Source organism: Chaetura pelagica, unplaced genomic scaffold (assembly GCF_000747805.2).
Source record: "Chaetura pelagica isolate M959 unplaced genomic scaffold, ChaPel_1.0 scaffold106, whole genome shotgun sequence".
Lineage (NCBI taxonomy): Eukaryota > Metazoa > Chordata > Aves > Apodiformes > Apodidae > Chaetura > Chaetura pelagica.
Window position 1 is genome coordinate 2,533,860 of NW_009954222.1, and position 22,347 is coordinate 2,556,206.

Consider the following 22,347-nt stretch of genomic DNA (forward strand, 5'->3'; position numbering starts at 1 on the left):
AGTGGAAGTTCAGGTGAGCTTTGCTGAAGCAAGGGTGAGAATTCAACTCATCTGTAACATGAAGAGAGAGAATGTGGCACCACCACTAACAGCTCAACTGTTGGGAATTTCCATTTTCAGGTGGCTCTGTTCATCTCCTTCCTGGACCACAGCCTTTCTTAATTTAACTATGTCTAAAAGCAAGACACTATAATAAATTTTAAAAGAAAATAGTAGTTTGAGAAACATATTGTTACAGGACTTTACATTAGTATAAGGCCTCAGGAGATGTATTAAAATAGAATTTCAGGATGAAAAATTAAGAAAGACGTGTGTGCAGCACGGAGTTATTTTAACTAACTTGGTTTCTTCAGGCAACTATATTCATGATGACATTATCTAATCAAGCAAAGCAGCAAAAAATCAGATTATATCTGATCTATTAAAAATGAATAAGGAGATTATTGTCTAATGATAGGTAATTCATGCTTTGAAAAGGTTTTTGTTTATAAAAAAAAAAAAAGAACAGAGGGAAAACATTATAAAGGATTATTATTTGCGCAGTTATTTGTATTTAAAGTACTGAGCTGCCACAATTTCTATTACACACCATACATTTGTGTATCAATAATGTCACATTACAGGAACTCTGTTGTGATACCTGGATGCTGGCTTCCTAGAGTCTCAGTTTATTAACAAGTGTATATAAGCCATGAATTCAAAAGATTGTCCATGTGAAGATGTTTCTAGTGCTCCTACCTGTTGGCGGGATGATTCCAGGAGACATTAGGCCTGGGACAGAATGTGGCATGATATGAGAATTCTCTGGGGATGTGACACTCTGAGTCCTCTTAGGAGGCCTTCCAGGTCTAGAACTGAAACAAAGAAAAAAAATTTTTACAATTAAGCTGTTGTCTTACACATCATTTCAAAGTTGTTTCAAGTGGTAACATGGACTGTAAATAAATTTGTTTCAAGGACGGTTGCTTTTGCAGTTAGATGTAATAGACTTCCATCACTAATTAGATTACATGCTGAATTCATTTTCCTCATTGAAGATCAGCCGCTCTTGATGCATAATTCATAGCCTGCACCTCGTTACCTGCTTCTTCATATTAATATCTATACACAGTTTGAATTGCCTCGTTTGCATATGCTAAAGTTCTGCATGCAGCCTTCAGCACGAAAATTATGCACTAACTTGTAATAATTATTACAGTCAGCCTGCTATTGATTTATGAGACTTTTAAAAACCAAATATGTGTAGTACTTGTAATGAATGATATTTTAAGGTTCTTCAGGAAATTAAAAGGCAATGGCTGCCTAAGGAAATGTTCTGCTTGTTTGATTTAATACTACAGTTAGCTGGGAGGTGGAATGAAAGAGTGATTCAGACCTATAGCACATTTTTCGATGATATGTTTTATTACTTCGCACTGCTAGCCTGATATCTAGATGATAAATGACAATACATATCTAATGTGTGAAAAGGTCTTGCAATTTCTTTATTTTTTGTCATTTAAAAGATAAGTCAAGTTATCATTTAACCCTTATTCTATTTCAAGTGAAAATCTCACTAAGGCACCTTACTTTAAATATACTACTTTACGTCAGAAAGGACTCAGAATTTTTTGTACGATATTGTTGAGCAAGTGCCATCACTGCTGCTTACATCTGTCCAGTATGAAAAAATAAAGGCCTTCAGGTTTAAGAACTCCCTGTCTGTTAAATGCTCACATACACAACTTTCCATCTCCTGGACTGTCTAAGTAGCATACAAATTAGATGCGGATTACAATGAAAATACTTAGTACCCACTTACATGCCCATATGTACTTGTAATATACAATGCATATCCAAAGGCCTGTATCCTTCTGTACAGCTCATAGCACTATGCTACTGCAATACTCTGCAACTACTTGTTTAGGGGACATGGAGGAATGACTTCACAGAAAAGGATACATGCAGTTCTAACACCAGGGTATTAACCTTTGCTTTGCCAGGTATTTCAGGTTCTTCATTTGTTTCAGAACAAAAAAAAGAAAAGAAAGCTAGCTATGGAAAGCTTTTCTACTTAGTTCCTCACACTAAAAAAAATCTTCGCAAGAATGAGGTCATTTTTAGCTATGGTGGGACTACAGAAGGAGGCAGATTAAAAAATGCCTCTATTTTCCATTCAGATTCATTCCCCTTGTGTTTGGAAGTACCTTTTTTTTTTTTTTTTTCAACTTCTACAACCTACCTTTAATAAACCAAAACCAATCCAACTACAGGGCCTTTTCTATGAGTTTAATGACTCAAGGCATTGTGTCATTAACCTTAACTGATCATTAATTCCTAACTTAATGTCCTGAGCTGAGGTCATTATAAAAATTATAAGCTTGATAATTTCTTTGATTTGTTTGAGATTATTTTTTTTTTAATGCAAACAGAATCATCATATGTTCATCATATGTAGAAAAAGAATATTATCTTATTCCAGCTCACAGAACCAAATTAAGTGTCTTCCATTTATCTTTGAAATTTCCTTTGTGATTTACAATAAAAATAAACATACCATGAATACACATAAAACCTATAAAAACATTATAGACAAAAATGATCTGATTTAAATGAAGTGTTTCTAATATATTCACCCACCAAAAAAATGCCACTATGTAAGGAAACTTTAATGGCTTAATTTAAATACCTATGATGATGCACTCTTTTCAAATGACTGCTGTGATGTGAGTATGGAAGGGTCTGACAAGAGCATAAAAAACACAAGCAGGATGCATGGCATAATACACAACCTACCAATAACTTCCAAGACTGAAAAAACAACAGGTTCACTCCTACAAAGACACTGATGCTCACTACAAATACAGCCACGGCAAAGTGTTAAGTCTTTGACTTTGATGAATAAAACCACCCCTCTTTGGAGCCTAAGAGCTTACCAATGGACCAAATCTGTAACTGAAGGTTACAAGTGAGTGATATTGAAATATCCAAGGCCAAACTCTTAATTTGGTCACCTTCTACAATCAAGTTGATAGAGCTACTCTGTAGAAAATTTCAAACACTCAAAAGCATAAATGAGCTCAGTAAACCAACACAGTAACCCAATAATCCAAACTTTACCAAATAAGTACTCTTGTGAAGTCCTAAACTCCCAATTCCAATCCCACTAGCAATATTTAAATAAAAATTCTGAGACCTAAATCTCTTAAATCTTGATATAATTTTTAAGTGACAAAGAACTCACTCCACTTCACTATGAAAAAGCCTTTATCTAAGAAATGTTTGCTCCTTATGAGTCTGGAGGGTCTGATTTAGAGACACAGCAGACTATGCAATACACAATTAAAACAAGTACATCTCTAAATGAATCAAAATCAGTGAATTTGTCTTCAGTATGAAAATAAAATATAATTTTAATAGCTAAGAGCTGATCTGTTATGCAAAAGACATATTGAAATGCCAGAGCAATGTACATTACTTTTCTAGTTGATGTCACTGAGATACCAAACATTTAAAAACTGTCAATAATACTCAAATTTAGATTTGATATCAAAGTTTTTATAAAGATACAAAAGATATTCTAAGATTTTGTCTTTTATCTGAATAAAATAATTCTAAGAATGTCACCAGTTCTTCTGAATATGTTCGACTTCTTAAGGTAACGCTAATTATCTCAGTTGGTAAACTACTCAACGCTGACCCATTTTAATTTTGAAGATGATACAGATTGAATTTTTTAGAACTAAAATAAGCAAGCTGAAGTGCCAAATTCCAAAAAGCCAGATAAGTCTTGTGAATACCTAGGGTCATAGCATGGAGAAGTCAAGGAGTCTTTTAGGACTCTGCAAGAAGACAGCAGAAGAAACAGTCCTGCATCTGTTAAGTCATAGCTGGCCTTCCTCTCAACTATTTCATTTTTTGAAGATTAAGTTAGAGAGACCAGAAATTAGACAATTTCAACAAAGATTCAAGGAAGCCACAATGATTACATGTTTTCAAGACCTGAGGAGAGGTCAAAAGAAATTAGCAGTTCCTTGGTTACCCACTAAAAAGAAGATATAACAGAAACATTGTCACTCTGCTTTTATAAATATAACTGTTAGATTTTTTTCTCTAGAATTAAAGTTTTCATGTGTGAGATATCTTAATATATGATGAAGAAGAAAATGAAAGCTTTGTCCAGAACCATGTATTACTAACTTAGTACTCAGTTTTTAAAGTAAAGCACCTAAAATGCATTTAATTCCCTTAAAACTCGTCTGCCTTATATAGCTTTGTGTGAGCTTTGTATCAAAATTTGCAGACTTTTTCAGGGCTCAGAAGACATTCCCAGAGACCATTGAGCTTTATGTTTGTAGACAACTACTATAATTTACAATCTCAATATACCATTATGTGACAGGGGAACTAATTTGCAAACTGAAACTCTCAAAAAGACAGGCTAATATCTACTTCATTAGCAGCAGCAAATTAGATATTCAGAATACTTTCTAGAACCACTGAAAATAAATCCACCATTTTCTGGTCAGTTTTGTATTTCATCCGTCCAACTTTCCCAAGTATGGCTCTAGCATATTTGTCTTTCAGGGAAAGGGTGTATACCTCTTCTGCACTGTGACTGGCATGGAAGTTACAAAATAAGAGAAGCAACTGAGAGTTTATTGTCCCAAATTACAGCAAGTTCTCTGAAGTAGTTCTTTATTTGCCTTTAAATCAACATGGTACTTTTACATCCTTCCTGTGTTACTGAATCTAGACATCTACAGATGGCTGAATTAAAGAAAAAAATAATAGAAGAATCAGTGGTTATTAGCAGCTAAAATGCTGTGCCTTGATTATAGATTTAAAGGTTTATACACCTCCAATTGTATTATCAAAGTATGAGCTTGCTCCTAGAAATCACACTGACATTAAAAGGAGACATAATCAGCCGAAGATCTTGCATGGAAAGAGACAACTGGTTTATCTGCAGGCTTTAAAAGCAGGCAGACTTTTCATTCACCTGTTTTCACTACTGCCAGAAGATAGCCATGGCTTTAAAACTTCAGGGTCTCATCCTTGAAACCCTTAGACACATAGACCTCCCACCGATTTCTGATAGAGTTCTGAGAATCCAGGAAGCTATTGGTTCCAAACCATCTGATACTCTTCAGTAGTAGCATATACCTCTCAGAGTATGCAACTAGCATTTTATAGATGGCTGATTGCATGGCAAAACACGTGCTGTAAAGTGAAAGGTGTACAATAAAATTGAGACAATGCTGTGATTTCTCTTTCTCATGTTCTCACTTTGAAAAATAATTGTGTGAATTTAACTCTAGATGAACAAAGTTTCGCTCTTTTAAATTACTTTTATTCAGTATGTGAAGTATCCCTAAAGAAAACAGCAAATCTGATCAGCTGTAAGAAGGCAAACTACCTTTCTAATGAAACATCATTATTTTCAGGATCAGTTTTCTACATTTACAGTGTTATTTTTAACCTTGTCTGTGAGCAAGTTTAGCACACAGAAATATTGTCCTTATTTGAAACTGAGCAAACATGATGCAGTGGAGCTGCCATCAGCCAGGCATTTTTATAATCAGTAATACTGGGGGGTGGCAGGGAGAGTTACACTCCGGGGGTGATAGGCAGCAAATCTGTAACAAGTATTTGGTGTATTTATTTAATGTATTTTTTATGTTCTTAGAACTGCTTAGAACAGCTTTGAATATCAATATCAATTTTAGCTACATCAGCATTTATGCATCTCATTTAGATACATACTGAAAATCTAGGCTTTATTTCTCAGTTGTTCTTCCTTCCCTCAGTGTTTCAAAGCCTGACACAGAATTTCTGACCTCAGAGAAGCTGGTTGAATGAAATTCAAGGAACAGCCACTGGAAGTGGTTATTCTGTGCTCGCAATGCAACGTCTCTGCAAAAAGGCGGAGGTTGTCACAGCCTGAGGCTACTTGCTGACTTAATGCAAAGTCAAGGATGCCCTGTGACACCCTGTAACCAAAGACAATGGACTCTTCCCACCTAGTATATGTGATACTTCTAGGTTTTGGGAGAGTTTCAGTGCTGCTCTCAGTGTCATATTTGCAGCCTTCATGATAATAAGACTTGAGCCAAGGGCATGCCAATTCTGAAAAATAAGGTCTAGGAAGACGGACTAAACCTTTTGTGTAATTTAATTCCTTTGGTTGAAAAACACTTGCCAAGGTAACCTTCATAAATATTACTAATGCACTGAAGTAGCATTTTAAAGGCAAAAAAAAAATGACAACATACATCAATCTAAACCTTATACTTCACTATTTTAAGTTTTCCCCTTCTACTCCCACTCCAGAACAATGCAAAAGAACGCAATTCTAAGTCTGGGCATATATCTATTTTGACTGTTGGTAAAACAAACATTAGAAATCACACCATGTCCCTTTTACTTGCAGCAGTCATATAAAACAATGAAACTCTCAGTGCAATTACCTGAAATTTATTTTCTTCTCACAGTTAAATAGAAAATGTTCTCACGCAATAATTAGTGCTGAACTCATGATATATTAGAAGGAATTACTGAGACAGCAAACAACACTGATAAAAATAAATACTAAGATCTGATTTTAAATCTTCATGAAGAAGTACAGCAATGACCTTCAAGCGAGTTAGATTGTGTTATAGCACTGAGCAGTGGGGAAAGAAATCCTGCACCAGTTATTAGCAATCCAAATAATTAAGCAACATGGAAGAAAACGTATTGTTCTCCAGATTCTGTTTCAAAGCCATTTACTGTAGTAATAGATGACCACTAGATACTAAGCTTTTGAGGGGTTAGAGAAGACCCTGTTGATTTATTTATTTTTTTTCCTAACAGACCAGTCACATAAACATCATGACACTTCCATCTCCCTCAGCCCAAATCACTCTGCTTTTCAGCAAGATGAGGAATATTCTTGACACAAGAGTACAAGATGCAAGGCACATAAGTGCAATATGTAGAATGTACATTACAACACCACCTCTTAGCTCTTCCTTGATGCTTGAAGTCCCACGACAAGCACAACGAAAGCATCTAAAGAAAAGATTCTGTTTGACTGACCTTACTACTTGCATGTACGAATGACTCAAGGGGCAAGAAAGGAAATAAAACCAGTTAGAAGTCTGAGCACTACTGGAGTAAATTACAGTACCAGATTTGAATACAGCTGTGATTGTACATAAGTTTAAAATATTACTGAAATGTGACTGTTCTCTTAATGAAATTGAGATCTGTAAGTCATCTATTGGAAAGTAAAAAGAACAGATAAGAAATTAATCTAATTATGTTGGGTGGCAGAATTATTATGTCAGAAGTAAATTAAGCCCAAAAGTTCATTGCTTCATCTAATTAGCTGAAACACTAGATCTGCCTGAAAGTTCTTAGAACATTTAAGTAAGTTGGCTCTTGTGATTATGTAATAACTGTGAAACACAAGCCTTTGATGACAGCCATACAAGCCAGAGCAGAAAATAAGTCTGATTGAACAATGAAATGCAATTATTAAAACTCATTTACTAATGCAAACCACATTGATGTATTTTTACTTGATATAAACATTGCTTCACAAAGAGTACCCAGATTGCCCAACAGAAGTACAGAAATCATAGAACTGGAGATCCCAAAACAAATTATTTGGGAATACTGGAAACAGCAACAAGAAAAGCTAGCAAAATTGTATTTATTGCCTCTGTTTACACTGCTGTCTTTTCAGAATAATTCTTGCAAATACAAAAAAAAAAAAAACAAAAAACCCAACCAAAACCAAAAAAACAAATTAAACACTGTACAAATGCAGTGATCTAAAGTGTATGCTTCCTACAAAGGCTCCTTCTCTCAAGTTATAACAGTTGCCTTTCCCAATTTACTCAACTTTACAGCATAAACCGCACCCATAATTTAAATATGCATGCTAAATTATTCCTTCTAACAGTGTTATTCACCCACATGAAACCCCAAACCATAACAGATGCAAAGCCTATTTTTTCCTCAACTGTTTTCATCTTTTCTTAGGCTTTTAATTCTAAGAAACATCCCCTCAAAACAACATCTACTATGTATATTATAAAAATGTCAAGCATGGAGCTAATAGGCCAGGAAATGACTTGATCCATGAATGACACAATCTAAAATAAAGCTTTCATTTAAAAAAAAAAAAGTTTCTACTTTGAGTTGCTGAGATGATCCTTATGTGAAGCAAGTGTAAGTGATGTGGTTATGTCTGTTAAGAGTCTGCAGATGGCCTGAAACAATGATTTAAATGTATGAACTTTATTTGGAATGAACAGTCCTCCTTCAAGGCTTGTTTTCTAACCATCTGCATTCATCTCTGCATATAACTTGCACATGTAATTACAAATTTGTGAACATAAATCAGATAATTGCATGTACAAATAACCAATTAGACTCAAAGCACAATTAGGCCATATAACAGCACATTCCTCTTTTGAACACATATATGACCATACATATGTAATATAAGTGAATATCTTAATTTAAGAACTCTAACTCATTTAGAAAAATAACATCTGATTTGTTTTCCAGCAGGACATACTGGGTAGCAGCTGCCATTTTGAGCTGCATTAAAAAAATAAAAAAGAGAGAAACACAAGAAAGAACACCTACATAATAAACAAGTCCACAGTTGCTCAAGGGTTCACAGAGCTGGTGTTCATTACCACCTGTACTAAATTAAAGATGCATAAGCATTTCAGTGCTGATTTAAGCTCAAGTAAGAAAGAAAAAATACCTTGTACTAGTCAAGGTAGGCATTTTATGAAAATACTCTGGTTCTCCTAGCAGTTTGTTAATTAATATGCTATTCTTATTCATAATAGTTTATATGATAACAGTTTATAATGGAGTTCTATCACATAAGTGTATCCACTGTAATATCTGAATGCATTCATCACTTAATTGGCCACAATTCTTTGCATGAAATGCATGAACAAGTGAACTGTCACCTTTTTAATGAAGCTGCCTATATCTTAAACCCTTTGCCCTTTAAAAAACTATTTATACTGAAAATGAAAAATTTTATTCTAGCTTCTGCCAGCGACTGTGGTTAATGTTCACTGCCCTTTATTCACCTTATTTTTAATTCTGAAAACCCACACTCATTAACCGTATGCTTCCAAAGAATTGCTGGATCCACCTAAAAAAAAAAGCTTAGAAATTACTTTTATTGTACATTCGAGAGTAACAGCAGTGATGTGAAATACTGAAAAGACTCTCTGTTAGTCTGTATAGCTGTAACGGTACAGATGATGTAACACATAATTGATGGTAACAAAGCCGTATTAATTAAAATCAAGACTTTAAACCTTTAACAAGATGTTCTGTATTTGCATATATAAGTACAAACCTATAAATGAATCTATTAGATGAGTACTAAGCATTAAAATGACAGGTGGCTTTGAACAAATAATATTCGAGGGCCACAATGAGATATCTATCCCAGGTAGCATAGTACAAGTGACACTGGCAAAACGAGTCTACTCTCTGAGTGTACTTCTCTCTGACATCAGTAAGCAAGTCCTAAAAGGAAAGTTAATGAGTATACACATAATTAGTCTCATGTTTGTCATTCAGACTTCACATTGTTTGGGATAGAAACCAGCTATCAGTATAGCAATGGGTTTGTGCAACACCATGCATGATGCTCATCACTTAAACTCCATGTGCACCAAGAGATACAAAAGGCCTGGCTACCCTTGTAGGCACCCTTCAGTAAATCTTTGTGTGTACTCTAGTTGCACCTCCAAAACACATCAGAAAATAAATTCACAGGGGGAAAAAACAGTACATTCCAGGTAAAAACCCTGATTTATGTAGCAGTAACACAAAATCACCTAAAACTGAGATCTCAGGTGTGTTTCATTGTTCTAACCTTGTGAGCCTAGACATAGCCTTGCCTGACCTTTATATTCTACTATGGAACTTCATAAAATAAATTTGCATTTTATCTTCCTTGTGCAAGGCAAGGAACAGAAACAATCACCCAAATCCAACCTCCCCTTTTCTTTGCAGGGCAGCATCTAAAACCATATGAATAGAAGCAGAGGTTTCCCTCCAAAGCAGTAGTGCTATAGTGATTTAGGCAATGCAGAACATCAATGCAAGACACCCAAGGCCTAAAAAAAATGAAATTTAAAAAAATAGACAGTACTATAGGTCCAAGTAGAAATACTGAAGTGATCCAACAAAGGATACTTTTGTTAGCTTTCAACATAAAAGTAATTTTGAACAAGCTACAGAGGATCAAATCTGCTGATGGTAAGGAGTAACACCATAACCCTCTAATCAGTGTTTGTAGATATGTCACTTCCAGGTTTGAAATGCAGCCAGTGCTCAAAGCTACCCCATAACCATCTTATGTAAAGTTTGCCCTACCAGAAATAACAGCCTGCTACTAGCATGTTATCCTAGGGAAACACTAAAATGTTAATCAGCCATTTATATGAAGTGATACAAGTAGTATGTTTTCATACAAATGACAAAGTGATACAAATGAGTATATTTTCAGACAAATTTATCACTTCTGGTAAGATTTTATTATTATTTGTATTTCTGTCTAATTCTAGCAATTCCATTTGAGTGAAGTTTCATACAATCAAGTTACAAAGGAAGATATCAAAGCATCTGTTTTAAAAAAAGACAGAAATCAATTCCTGATAAGTATATTTTCATATGTAATTTAACATGCCTAACCATGTATCTGCTCTGTTTTACTCTGTGATGGGACAGGTCACACTTGCTTTAGTCTCTTTACTTCCCATCTCCAAAGTACATTAGCAGAGAAGGATATTAGACTTTGAAATTAATCTAAATTACTGCTGTGCTAGATCTGAAAAGATCTATGTGTTTCTCACAAACATCTCTCACTAGCCAAAATAAAGAAGCCCCAAAATAAAAGACAAGATTTATCTTACAATTTTAATGGTTGTAAATGTATTCTCATTATGAATTATGGTTGAGACACCTTCAATTCATCCTTCCTTTTATGAACTTCCTATCTTCAGTAGCATGTGATACATATAACAGAATTTCATATAAGAGAATTTCTTATAGGAGTACAACTCTCATGATGGTCAAACTGGCACTAGATACTTGGAGCATGCACTCCTGGGGTAAACTACAGCTGGCCAGTATATACATTCATATGATGTTAGATTGGCATGCTCCATGCCTGGAACATCTCCATATATAATGTGCCCACATCCTTTGAATCTGTCCATATAGCTTGTAGCACAATAAGCTCAAATCCTGACTGAGCATTAATGTAATAGTTAAATGAATATTATTCATAATACTTGGAAAAACATTTCCATGCCCAGAGTCAAGTTAGGCAAAAGTTAAAGCAGGTGCCTATTCACAATTGTATTTTGACTCTTCCTATCATCTACTTTCCTAAAAGCCTTAGCTTCAAAAACTGAGTAGCTCAGTTATCTTACCAACAAAAAATTACTTTTCTATTACTCTGTCTTGCTTACATGTAGAAAAAGCTCTGAAAATGTTACACGACATGCAAGGGCTTAGAAATAAGAAATCACCCAAAATCACCAAGTGAACTTATCCAAAAGCTTTTCTCTAGATTTTGTTCCCACTGATGTTCTTTGAATGGTAGATGTTGTGAACACTGATCGAAGAAGTGTCATGGGCCAAAGTAAGAGGGACGTTTTCATCAATGGCAATGTTTCCCTAGTATGACACTTCATATACGCTTTTGCATTGTTAAACATAACTCCAGTACTAAATATGATACCAAAGACACATCAACTTGGCCAAACAACATGCTTCTTATGCTGTGAATCAGTACTTCTGGCAGAACTGGGCAGATTTCTGTGGTAATGGATCAAGTTCTTAGGGGGAAAAAAAAACACAACAAAACCAAACAACCAAACAACAAAACAAAACAAAAAAAACCAACAACAGAACAACAGAAGACTACCCCTTTTACAGAAGAGGAATTAAATTAGACATTATCCTGTCCAGAAACACGCTTGATTACGTGCTTGGCTGAAGGTCTGAACGATGTCTTCAAGACTTTCTTGACTTGTGTATCAGATATAATCTGTTTTAATAGAACTGAATGAAGTGCAAAGTATAATATGCTTGTAATGATGCTTTTTCATTATACTGTCTTTTAAAAGAGATAAAACTTTTACAGTTTTTAAGCAGTGTCTTCAAGTATAAAGGCTCAGATACACAAAAGGAGTTTGGCAAGCAGAACAGTAAAGCAGTCATCTGTTCCAGTTTATCCATTTGTTCAATGACTTAAGAAAAAAAAATATGACAAGACATGCCTTGGACTCTTGGACACTACAGAAATCACAAAAGCTTTCTCTCCTGCAGAGTAGCTCTGTGACATATATATGTGTGTGTGTGTGTGTGTGTATACACACGCCTTAAAGTATAGGAGGAATCAATCTACACTTCCTCATCTTTAGTTAGTACTAATTGCCATCTTCTCTCCCACTGGGTTGTGAAGCGATGCACTACTCAAGCTAGAGAAATACATAGTATGCAAACAGGTCAGCTCTGGCTTCTGTGGCTCTTGCCCCAAGTACTGAAGAGTGAAAGACGAGTATCTCCAGTGTCTTTATTGTGCTAGAACCACATTCCTCAAGGCTCATCGTTATAACGTCTACATACGCAAACACATATAAACATAGACCTGCTCACAGAGAGGTTGGATCCTGATGATCTTTAGGGTCCGTTCCAACCTTAACCATTCTATGATTCTATGACTCTGTGATTCTATGATTCTGTGATTCTAAGATGTGTGTATCTGTGTTTGTAGTATGTGTGCATACAGACTGCAATCCCTGCAAGTGATTAGCACGGCACAGTAACATTAACACAATCATTTAAGAAAGAAAATGAGCACCATAGTAAATTGAAAAAATAAATGCAATTTGCTAATGGATATCAAACCTAGAAGTGTAGTCATGGATAAACAAAGGGTAATAGAGTTTACTTAGCACTCATTTGCACCCCGTAAAGTTTCCTAACCCTCACATGTGCCAAACAACCAAGTATTACCCTTTTTTTTTGCTTTCCACAATGCTACTGTAAAGACTCAAAGGTCTGTTCACTCAGTAGCAGTGGTATAGTGAGATGATTCTTTCAAATGACCACAGACCTCTCTTGTAAACCTCTTTGGGCAGACAAACCCTGAGAGCACATGCCTTGTGCCACCATATTGGAAGATTTATGATACATACTAGGTAAACAATATTATCTATATGTTCCCCAAAGATCTTAAATTAAAATACACAGACATGCTGGCCCAGCTCAGCATATGTGAAATTTGTTTTTCTTAATGAGATCACATTTAATAATAATAATAATAATAATAATAATAATAATAATAATAATAATAGAGGCAGGAAAGTCTGGAAAATAACAAATATACACTCATCCCTGTAATCTTGTTTCCATACCTAACATTGTTTTGAATGTCATTATCTCTTCAACTTGTGTAACAGTCAGATGTACAAACAACCTCACTTATCTAAAAAGTGGCTTATGGGAATTATACATAAAGGCCTTTAGAAAGAAAAACAAATTATTGAAGATTATGCTTCAGAGTTCAGTCAAATTTCATGCAAATCTTCCCATTAAGAGAATGTTTGTGCAACCTTTTGCTTTACTGAATTTCTTCCTATTGGTAGAGACAGCAAATTTTATTCTATATTACACCCATTACATGATTTACCTCTTTGAATGAAGTACTCATGGCTGTAGAATTAGTCTTCTTCAACAGGTCACATGTTGAAACTACTTATACTGTAACAAGTCCTTTATCCTTTCTCTCCTCTTTCTTACATATGTAACAAACACATTTATCTTAGGATTTAAACCCTTTCATAATGGTACCCCAGGAGTGGTTTACAAATTTGCCATAAATTATAAACACACATGATGATGTTTAAGATCACACTTCTTCATGAAAATGTTTCTTTATTTTCTAACCACAATAAAAAGAAAATGCTTCAATGGACAGGTTATATTTTAAAGAAAAAGCAAACATTTCAACAGGCTTACTGGGAGTTAATTAAAGTGACAATTATGTAAACAAAAGTCAGTATTATCACAGCCGGTATGGAGTTTTAATTTTTCTACTGACCTAGTAACAAATTTAAACGCTAACAGTTTGGGAGATCAAATTAAATGAATACAAACATTTTGTTTAATGACATCAGCAGTCAATGCAGAACATCTGTGTTTTACTTTAAAAGTGATCAGAAAATATTCTTTTGTTTACATTACAGATAATCAGGAGGTTTATATTTCTGTGTTCAATTTAAGAGGAAAAAATGACCATACTACCTTCAGGGCCCAAGGAAGCAATATGTTACAAATGCAGGATTTCTCCCTTTTTTTTCTGTTTTGTAACCATGGTAAAACAATAGAACTGAACTTTCCCTGAACCTTTCTCCTTTAATGGCCTGGGTCCATGTTGACCCAGCAATGCAAGCTGGAACCTGATACTATCAAACTGACTGCTGCTAAAGCAATCAGATTCAGCAGAAACTATACACAGTGCATTATACTACTAATTTCAGCATCCCACAAAGCCAGTGCAAAGAAAAGCTATTAAAGTATTATATTCTATTGTTTAAAAGTGAGATTAATTCAATAGCTTAAATGCACCCAAAAACATTGAACTAAATGGCAGACTGTACAACTATATTGTTATTCTTCTGTAATTATAATACTGTACCAAAGTGAAATTGCAGATAAGGTTCTCCCTTCCCTTCTCCCTTAAAAAAACTCCACACACTACTGGATGAATTATTAGTAAACAGATTATTTGAGCTATTACAGGTTCATATGATCCTGCATTTGAATGAGGCATGTAATTAAATTATTGGGGCTTTGTTCTAAATGCTTGAAAGAAGGAAAGCATGATAACCACATTTTCAAAAGGTAGAATAACAGTAAAAACTTCTTTTTTTCTTATAGAGGACTACAGGCAGCTAATGTATGAAGGCATAATTGATTAATTCCACTAATTAAGATATTTGTTATTCCTGCAATCGTAGCTTGATAAATAATGTATTAGATATGGCACCATCAGAAAAGACTGTGATGATGTCTCAAATTTATACTGTTGAATAGCTCACTTCTAGACTTAGATGCGTAGGCAAAAAAGCTAGTAAAACATATTTTGTAGTTAGGAAGAAGTCAATCTTTAAGTAATAACCGTGTCACTACAAGGTATTATAGTAATTTCACAAAACTTTTCATTTACAGATGTTGATTTAAAAAGAAAAAAAAAAAAAATGTTAAGGGGGAATATTAACTTTAACTAGCCCAGATTTTCCAGAAGTCAGCATTCAGCCAAAGTTAGTAATTTAGGATGTTTCTTTGGAGAGTGAGAGACATCCTCCAGGGTCTAAGTCTATTCATCCCCTTCTCTTTTAAGTCACCTATATTAAGATGATACAAATAATTTTTGGGATCTCTTTGTGGCTGTTGTGGTTATATAGAGACCCTAGTTACCTAAGTATTACACAACTACAGTTCTCCCCTTCAATACAGCTACACAGAAAGAGAAGCAGTCTCCAACTTGTATACAAGAGCCTGAAGTATAGACTGTTCATCCAGAATGTGAAATGCACAGACAGAAAGACTTCCTCAATCAGAGGGATAAAACTCTGCTTTCTTAAAAAGAAAGCTAATCATCATCCTGTAGGCAGGTCAGGATAATAATACTGAGACTGAAGAAGAGTGAAAATTCTACTAAACTAGAAGGGGAGGAAAATAAAATAGTGCAACATTAGTAAGACTACTCATCTGGGAAGAGAATTTCTAGCTGTGCTCTATAGATTTTGCTTAGTTTACATTAAAGCATTACTTAAGCACAGATTAGTACTCAACTTTTTCATCTTAGAGATGAATGCAATTATTATTGTGGCACAGACTCAATGCTCACTTCTTTCCTCTTGTCCACGAAAACTTTCATTCCTTTCCATCTATCAGAGTAGCTTCAGCAAGGATGGAGAGAGTCCTACTCTAGAATAAGTGTGGCCTATTTGTGCTAGTAGTCTTCTTGCCAACCACCTTTTCCCATTTTCTCAGACAACCCAGTGGGTGCCCCACATCCCTTTTAAGACTCCTAAGCCACTGCAATGGGAGAGCAGAGTGTGTCCTTTTTACCAAAAGGGCTGTCAGGCACTGGAACAAGATGCCCGAGGAAGTGGTTGAGTCACCATCCCTGGAAGTATTTAAAAGACCTTGTAGACGTGGCAGTTAGAGATGTGGTTTAGTGGTGCACTTGGCAGTGTAATGTTTAAGGTTGGATTCTGTGATATGGGGTCTTTTCCAACCTAAATGATTTTATGATTCTCATCTTTCTTCTCTTTTTGTAACCATGCTTTAAAATAAGTTGGTGAGCACTACACTTAGACTGCAGGCACTCAGTACAGGAGGGAGGAGTGAAAAGAGATGCTTGGTGAAATGCAGGCTGTGACTACTAGGTTGGAAGCTGCCTGTTCCACTGCAATTTCCTAACCTTCGTCTACAATAACTTTCTTCCTCCAAGTGCAGTTTATCACTTTTTTCTCCAGTTGCCCATTTCCCCCCCTTTCTTCAGAAATTCTAAATTGGTTTGGCTGATTTTTGACAATTCATTTCTTCAGCTAGCCAAGTTGAACCTATCTCATTTGATCCAGCACTTCAGAGTTTCTCTCTTCTTTGGAAAACTGTAACGTGTGGCAGGTCAGCCAGTTCCACGAGGTGGAGGCAGTGAGCAAAGAGAGGAAGAAAATGGAAATGCTTCACTTGGAAGCAAAAACTCGGGACCAGGGAAGAGCCTCTCTTGTAGCGTGGAGCAAATGTTGCGTAGGAATGTATTAGAACCTCCACTGCCTCAATGCAGCATGAAAGAGGACTTGCTACATACTCCTCCAACATTATTACTGTGCTGCTGTTGGCAACATCGTACCCATGATAGTTCACAGAAGATACAGTCAACCCATCTCTGCAAAAATGCGCTTCTAATTTGCAAAACCTTGGTCAATGTCTCTACCGTATTCGAGAAACTCAAGTAACTAGAACTGAGCAACACACAATATTTTCTCTTTCCATGCTAGTAAAAAAGGTGTACATTCCATAGCTCTGGAAAGAAAAAAAAAAATGGGCTTCACAAAATGGATGTGGAAGAGATAATAGCAGATTAGAGAGCTCTCTGAAAAGAAAAAAGGAAAGACCAGTCCTCATGCAGAGGAAAAGATGAAGAGCCAAAAGAGGAAACTTCTTGGCAATAATACTCCTATAAAATGACAGAAGTTATAAACAACTACAGATTTAATCTCTTAAAGGTGGATTATTCTGCATATACTAAATGCTACAAAGCCTTGTCCACTTTCAAAAGGTGAAGGGGCTGCTCACTCTTTTACTTTTTCCCAAGCATAGATTAAACCCTCCTGATAATACTTGGAAAAAACAGATATCCCCATGTGAGTCAATAGATGCGTATGCAAAATATTCATTTTATTATAAGATTGCTTGCAACTAAATAGAGTTCCATTCCACACACAGACTTGAACATTGGGAAGATTTGATATATAAATAAATAGAAAAACAACATTTAAAATGCTGGGGAAAAATAAACTATTACTGTAAGACGTCATGCACAGATTTTACTAAGAATTTTCTTATATTTGGTGTTTATATTCAGAAGAAACTACCTGAAACTGATTTTTAATTAGTGTCAATAAACTAAACTAAATAATACATAATAGACTGTAAGCTACAAATATCCTCTACGAGACTACATATAGCTCAAACCCAACAAAGTTTTTACCTATCTTAGTACATTTTAAAGAACAGGAAATACAAAACATGAAAAATAGGGTTAAAATATGGAAACAACTATTACTGCAGATGCTTTATAGACAAAAACAACTTAGTATCCTAGTTTAACCAAATTAGCATATAAAAATAAAATACAGTTTTAAAAATACTTGTAAGCATGAAGCTGTGATTGATAACGAAAATATTAATAGCAGAAAATACTAATTGAACTAAATAGAATTTTCACTCACTGAAAACTATTCTTTTTAAGAAATCTGTGTAACTGTATTGTCAATCAAGAAACCTAAAATATTAAGTCGTCATTGCCCTTTTAAATCCTTTCAACTAGAATTCCCTAATTGTTCCTGCGCTTTATCTCACTGTACCAGTAAGTAAATAAATTAACAAAATAGCTTTTATCGCACAGAATAACCTTTTAACTGAAGGATTATCTCTGGTTTATTTTTCATTTCTTTCTCTGCAGATAGCAGTTCATGCCTCATTGATTAGTTTGCTGAGGTGGTGACCAGAAATGAAAACAAGGTCTCTCAGATATTGCCAAGACCTGTAAATATTAAAAAAAAAAAAAAAAAAAAAAAATGCACCAAAGCTAATACATGTTGTGCTTCCAGAATTCAGTTTCTAAGACACTGAGAGTCAATGGTCAGGAAGGGTTCATTTATTCCAATCAGCCTGTGCCAGGATGCAATTCCACTAAACAATTCTAAAATGTCAGCTGTGTGGTTTGGTTTTGGTTTGCTTCTCATTTACACTTCTACAGGATTTTCCTTTTTCTTGCTTTTTACTTTTTTCTCGTTAGGTTTCAGTTTTTAAATGTGCCAGCACTCAAATCATTAGATGTGTTACAGAGGTGTGGATCAGTACTCTTTGAAAACAGGATTTTATGTCTTTTCTACGATAAATTATTTCAAGAAGCAGAAATCTATTTTAAAAATTAAAAAATACTGTCTCTGGTACAGAGTTTATTTGGTTTGTTTAGGTTATTTCTGTTTTGTGTTTTAAACTTTTCTTTTTACAATAAAAAATTCGTTTTCATGGAACATGGAATGTATGATAACGTCCTCTATCCCCCTATCTCTTAAGTCTCATTCCTTAATTAAAGGGACCATGTTTTCATGTACAACAGAAAATTCAGCTGTTCTGTTTACTTAGACTTCAGCCTCTTTGTCAAGTCTGCATGTATCAGCAACAGGAATGATTCTTTCTCTGATATGAAAACCTGAATTTAAAAATTGGATATAAAAATATTTTTAATATAAAAATAAATTAATAGTAATAGTAATAAAAATGTTACCGTGCTATTGGGTTCAGAAAATCAAAACTAAAATGAAACAGAAATACTAAACATGTCTTAGAAGGATCAAGATCTCAGAGAAAAAAATAACGTCAATTATGCTTATGCTGGTGTGCTTTAAAGATTGTTGAACAACCTATATAAACAGTCACATAGCTCTCCAGCTATTTGATGCAAGTGAAATTTTACTAGTGGCCTCTGTAGAAGAACAGATAAGAGTCATGGGAGGTGGATCATACAGTCATTGCTTTAACATGAAAATTTCACTGACACGCTGACATGTACCATCTTGGACAGAGATGGTATTTTTGAAGAAGCAGCTCCACATCTCCCTCTTTTCCACTTGTCATAAGAAATATGGAGAATTAACTACAGTTAATATTAGCGTGCTCAGAAAGTTTTACTTAACTCCACAAAACCGGAGATAATTCGATGTTAATTTTTTCAGACCTCTGTTACCTCAACCTTGCTGTATTCATAAACAGATTAAAAGATAATAATTTGCATACAAGATGTACATGGACTTTTCCAGCATATGAACAACTGATTTCAGACAAGTGCTATATGTAGAACAACATTTCAGGTAAAAAAATCTGTCACTATGGCAAGTAACATAATTAACTCATTTTCAACGATGGCACAACACGACAAATTAAGAATAGCAGAAAAGCATTCTTCTTAATGTCCTTGAAGAAGGCATCAAGCATTTGTTTTGTTTTAACATTAATTAAGCTAAATCTGATAACATGTTTTAATTACACAGCACAGACTACTGTTCATATGAAGTATCCTCCTGGTAAAAATGCAGGCCTTCATTCAAGAAATTGCTTAATCATGTGCATAAATTCCTTTAAATTTAGGACAGAAAATCTCCTTGATTAGGAATAAAATGTCAAGGTTCTACAGTGATTTAAGAGGCCACTTTCAGTGTACAGTCAAAGCAGTGAATCAAGTGGTTCCATAGAACTAACCTCCCCTTATTTTTATTTAAAATAAAACCAAAGTAAATTTAAGACTCAGATTACCACATCTCAAGCAATTTAGCAGGTTCTGATGAGCTGACAGTGAGCATGATATTCACATGTACATTTACCCATGCATATGTAACATCAAACTTCTACCATTTAAAGATAATGATGTGAAGTTCACAATGGTTCACAGTGGCAAACATAATTTTTCCTCCCAAGTTTACTTTTTAAAAAATAAAGTGGTTTAGAAGTAGCAGAGCTTATCACTATTTTTTAGATTCTGTTATTCCCTTTTCTACCTCACTAGCATTGAGCAGTTACAGTTGTAGCCTCAGACACATAAAAAATAAAATAAATGTTTAATTAAAGGACTGTTTAGTAAATCACAAATATTGAACATAAAGGTTCTACTAGAAATATAGAGGATTGAGTTTTCTCTATTTTTTTACTAAATTAGTCTTAATATTGTCTGAATACATACATTTACACAAACATTTTTAAATAATATCAAGCATACGATAAAACACTGCGGCTGTCTACCTACTTTCTTTGTGCTTTGATCTATTACATTTTCATATTAATTAGAATCTTCTTAGCTTTTTTTATTGATCTTATTTCTACATGAAATTAAATCAACGCATGTCAAAATAGTAAAGTTCCTAATGTTTATTCCATGACTCTCAACAACTTGCTGACGTAAGATACTACTGCATAATCAAGACAATGATCTGCAGAGTCTATAGGATTTCAGATTATTATAGATTTCCATTTATTTTCTTCTTTAAAATACCAGAATACTGTATTAATAACACTTAAGGGCCAGAACACGTTCACAGAAAACACGTAAGTGGAGAACCACTTTTATTTCTATCTTACTAAATGAAGTAATACATTTCACAGCATCTATCTGCTCAAAACGTAGTATCAGAGATGTTAACATGGATATGCCCATAAAAGCTCTAGAAACCGATAAAACGGGAAATAAATTTCTTAACTATTTTTAATTGTGAGCCAATGCTTTTATCTGTCTCCCAATCCATCAAAATCTAAATAGAGTTCTATTTTAAAGAAATAGAGAAATTATTAATTTTGAATCCTTAGAATAGTGCATTGTTTAAGTTTTTCATATTATGAACTAGATAGTGTCTCTATTTTAATGAATTATGAGCCCTTTGCCTGTTAAGTTGTCCTTGATCTAAAGATTATGCTCCTGCTAAAGGTACATTATACAAATGTCTATATTCAGTCATCTTTTGTCCATGCTTTACTATCCATTTAAAAGATCAAGATCAACATAAAGGTAATAAAATGATACATAATAGCAGACAGTTATGTTCTCTGTACTTTACTTATCAGTTCTAACTAAGATGTCTTTATCAAAAGGTTCATTTTCATGCAGTAGCAAGTTTATATCAATCAGTTATCCCTTACACCTGTCAGAACGTTTCTACACCCAGATAAATGTGACTGTTATCAGATACTGGTAGAAGGATAATGTAAAACTGCTTTATGAAAACTATTCCTTTTACTGCTCCACAGATGTTTCCTGTTATAAATATCCTCCATTGTAACAAACAATGCTAATGGCATTATGTGCATACAGAACCAAAGAAGAAAAGTCACCTCAAGGTATGGCCCTTCAGTGCCAAAACCAAATTTATCATTACATTGTCAGCATTTTGCAGTATATAGAAAGCACCACATATGCAAGGCACCAAATGTATTCTTCATACATTTTTCAAAACAATAAAGAGAATTCATGATAAAAAAGTTCTGTTATCATGGCCAAATCGATTAAGTGGACCTGAGCAAGCTATATTGTACCAGTAATTCTAAAACAAAGCCCCCCATTACCCAAAGGGGTAAAAAGTGAGGGCACAATATCTTCATACAGATTTCATAAGATAGCTTTTTTTAATGCTTCAATTTAATCCTAATAAATTTATGCCTAACCTAAAGGATATTTAATAGATATTTTCTTCTGCTTATGTGAAAATTTAATAAATTAATATGGATGGAGGTATACTGAAGCAGCCATGATCCAAAAATACAAATTGAGTATGAGAAGGAAATACAAAAACCTAGTACAACTTCAATCCATTAAAGCCTCAGTACCATAAGATTACAAGAGAAAATTCATATTTTTTGTTCTACTCATTCTGGTAATAAATGTGGTTTTCTAAAATTCTGAAATCAAGCTTTCTCCACAGAGTAGCAATTTGTATTCAAAAGTTTATATAAAGTCTGGTTGACCACACTCTT

The 22,347-nt window shown here is 34.4% G+C and overlaps 1 protein-coding gene across 1 annotated transcript in view; it reads right to left on the bottom strand.

The window, feature by feature from the left end:
* DACH1 (dachshund family transcription factor 1) overlaps positions 1-22,347 on the bottom strand; it is a 336,491-nt gene that overhangs the window by 171,134 nt on the left and 143,010 nt on the right. The window contains exon 6 of the mRNA XM_010003510.1: positions 739-854. Within this exon, the coding sequence (XP_010001812.1) occupies positions 739-854 (116 nt within the window). The remainder of the gene's footprint in view (positions 1-738; positions 855-22,347) is intronic.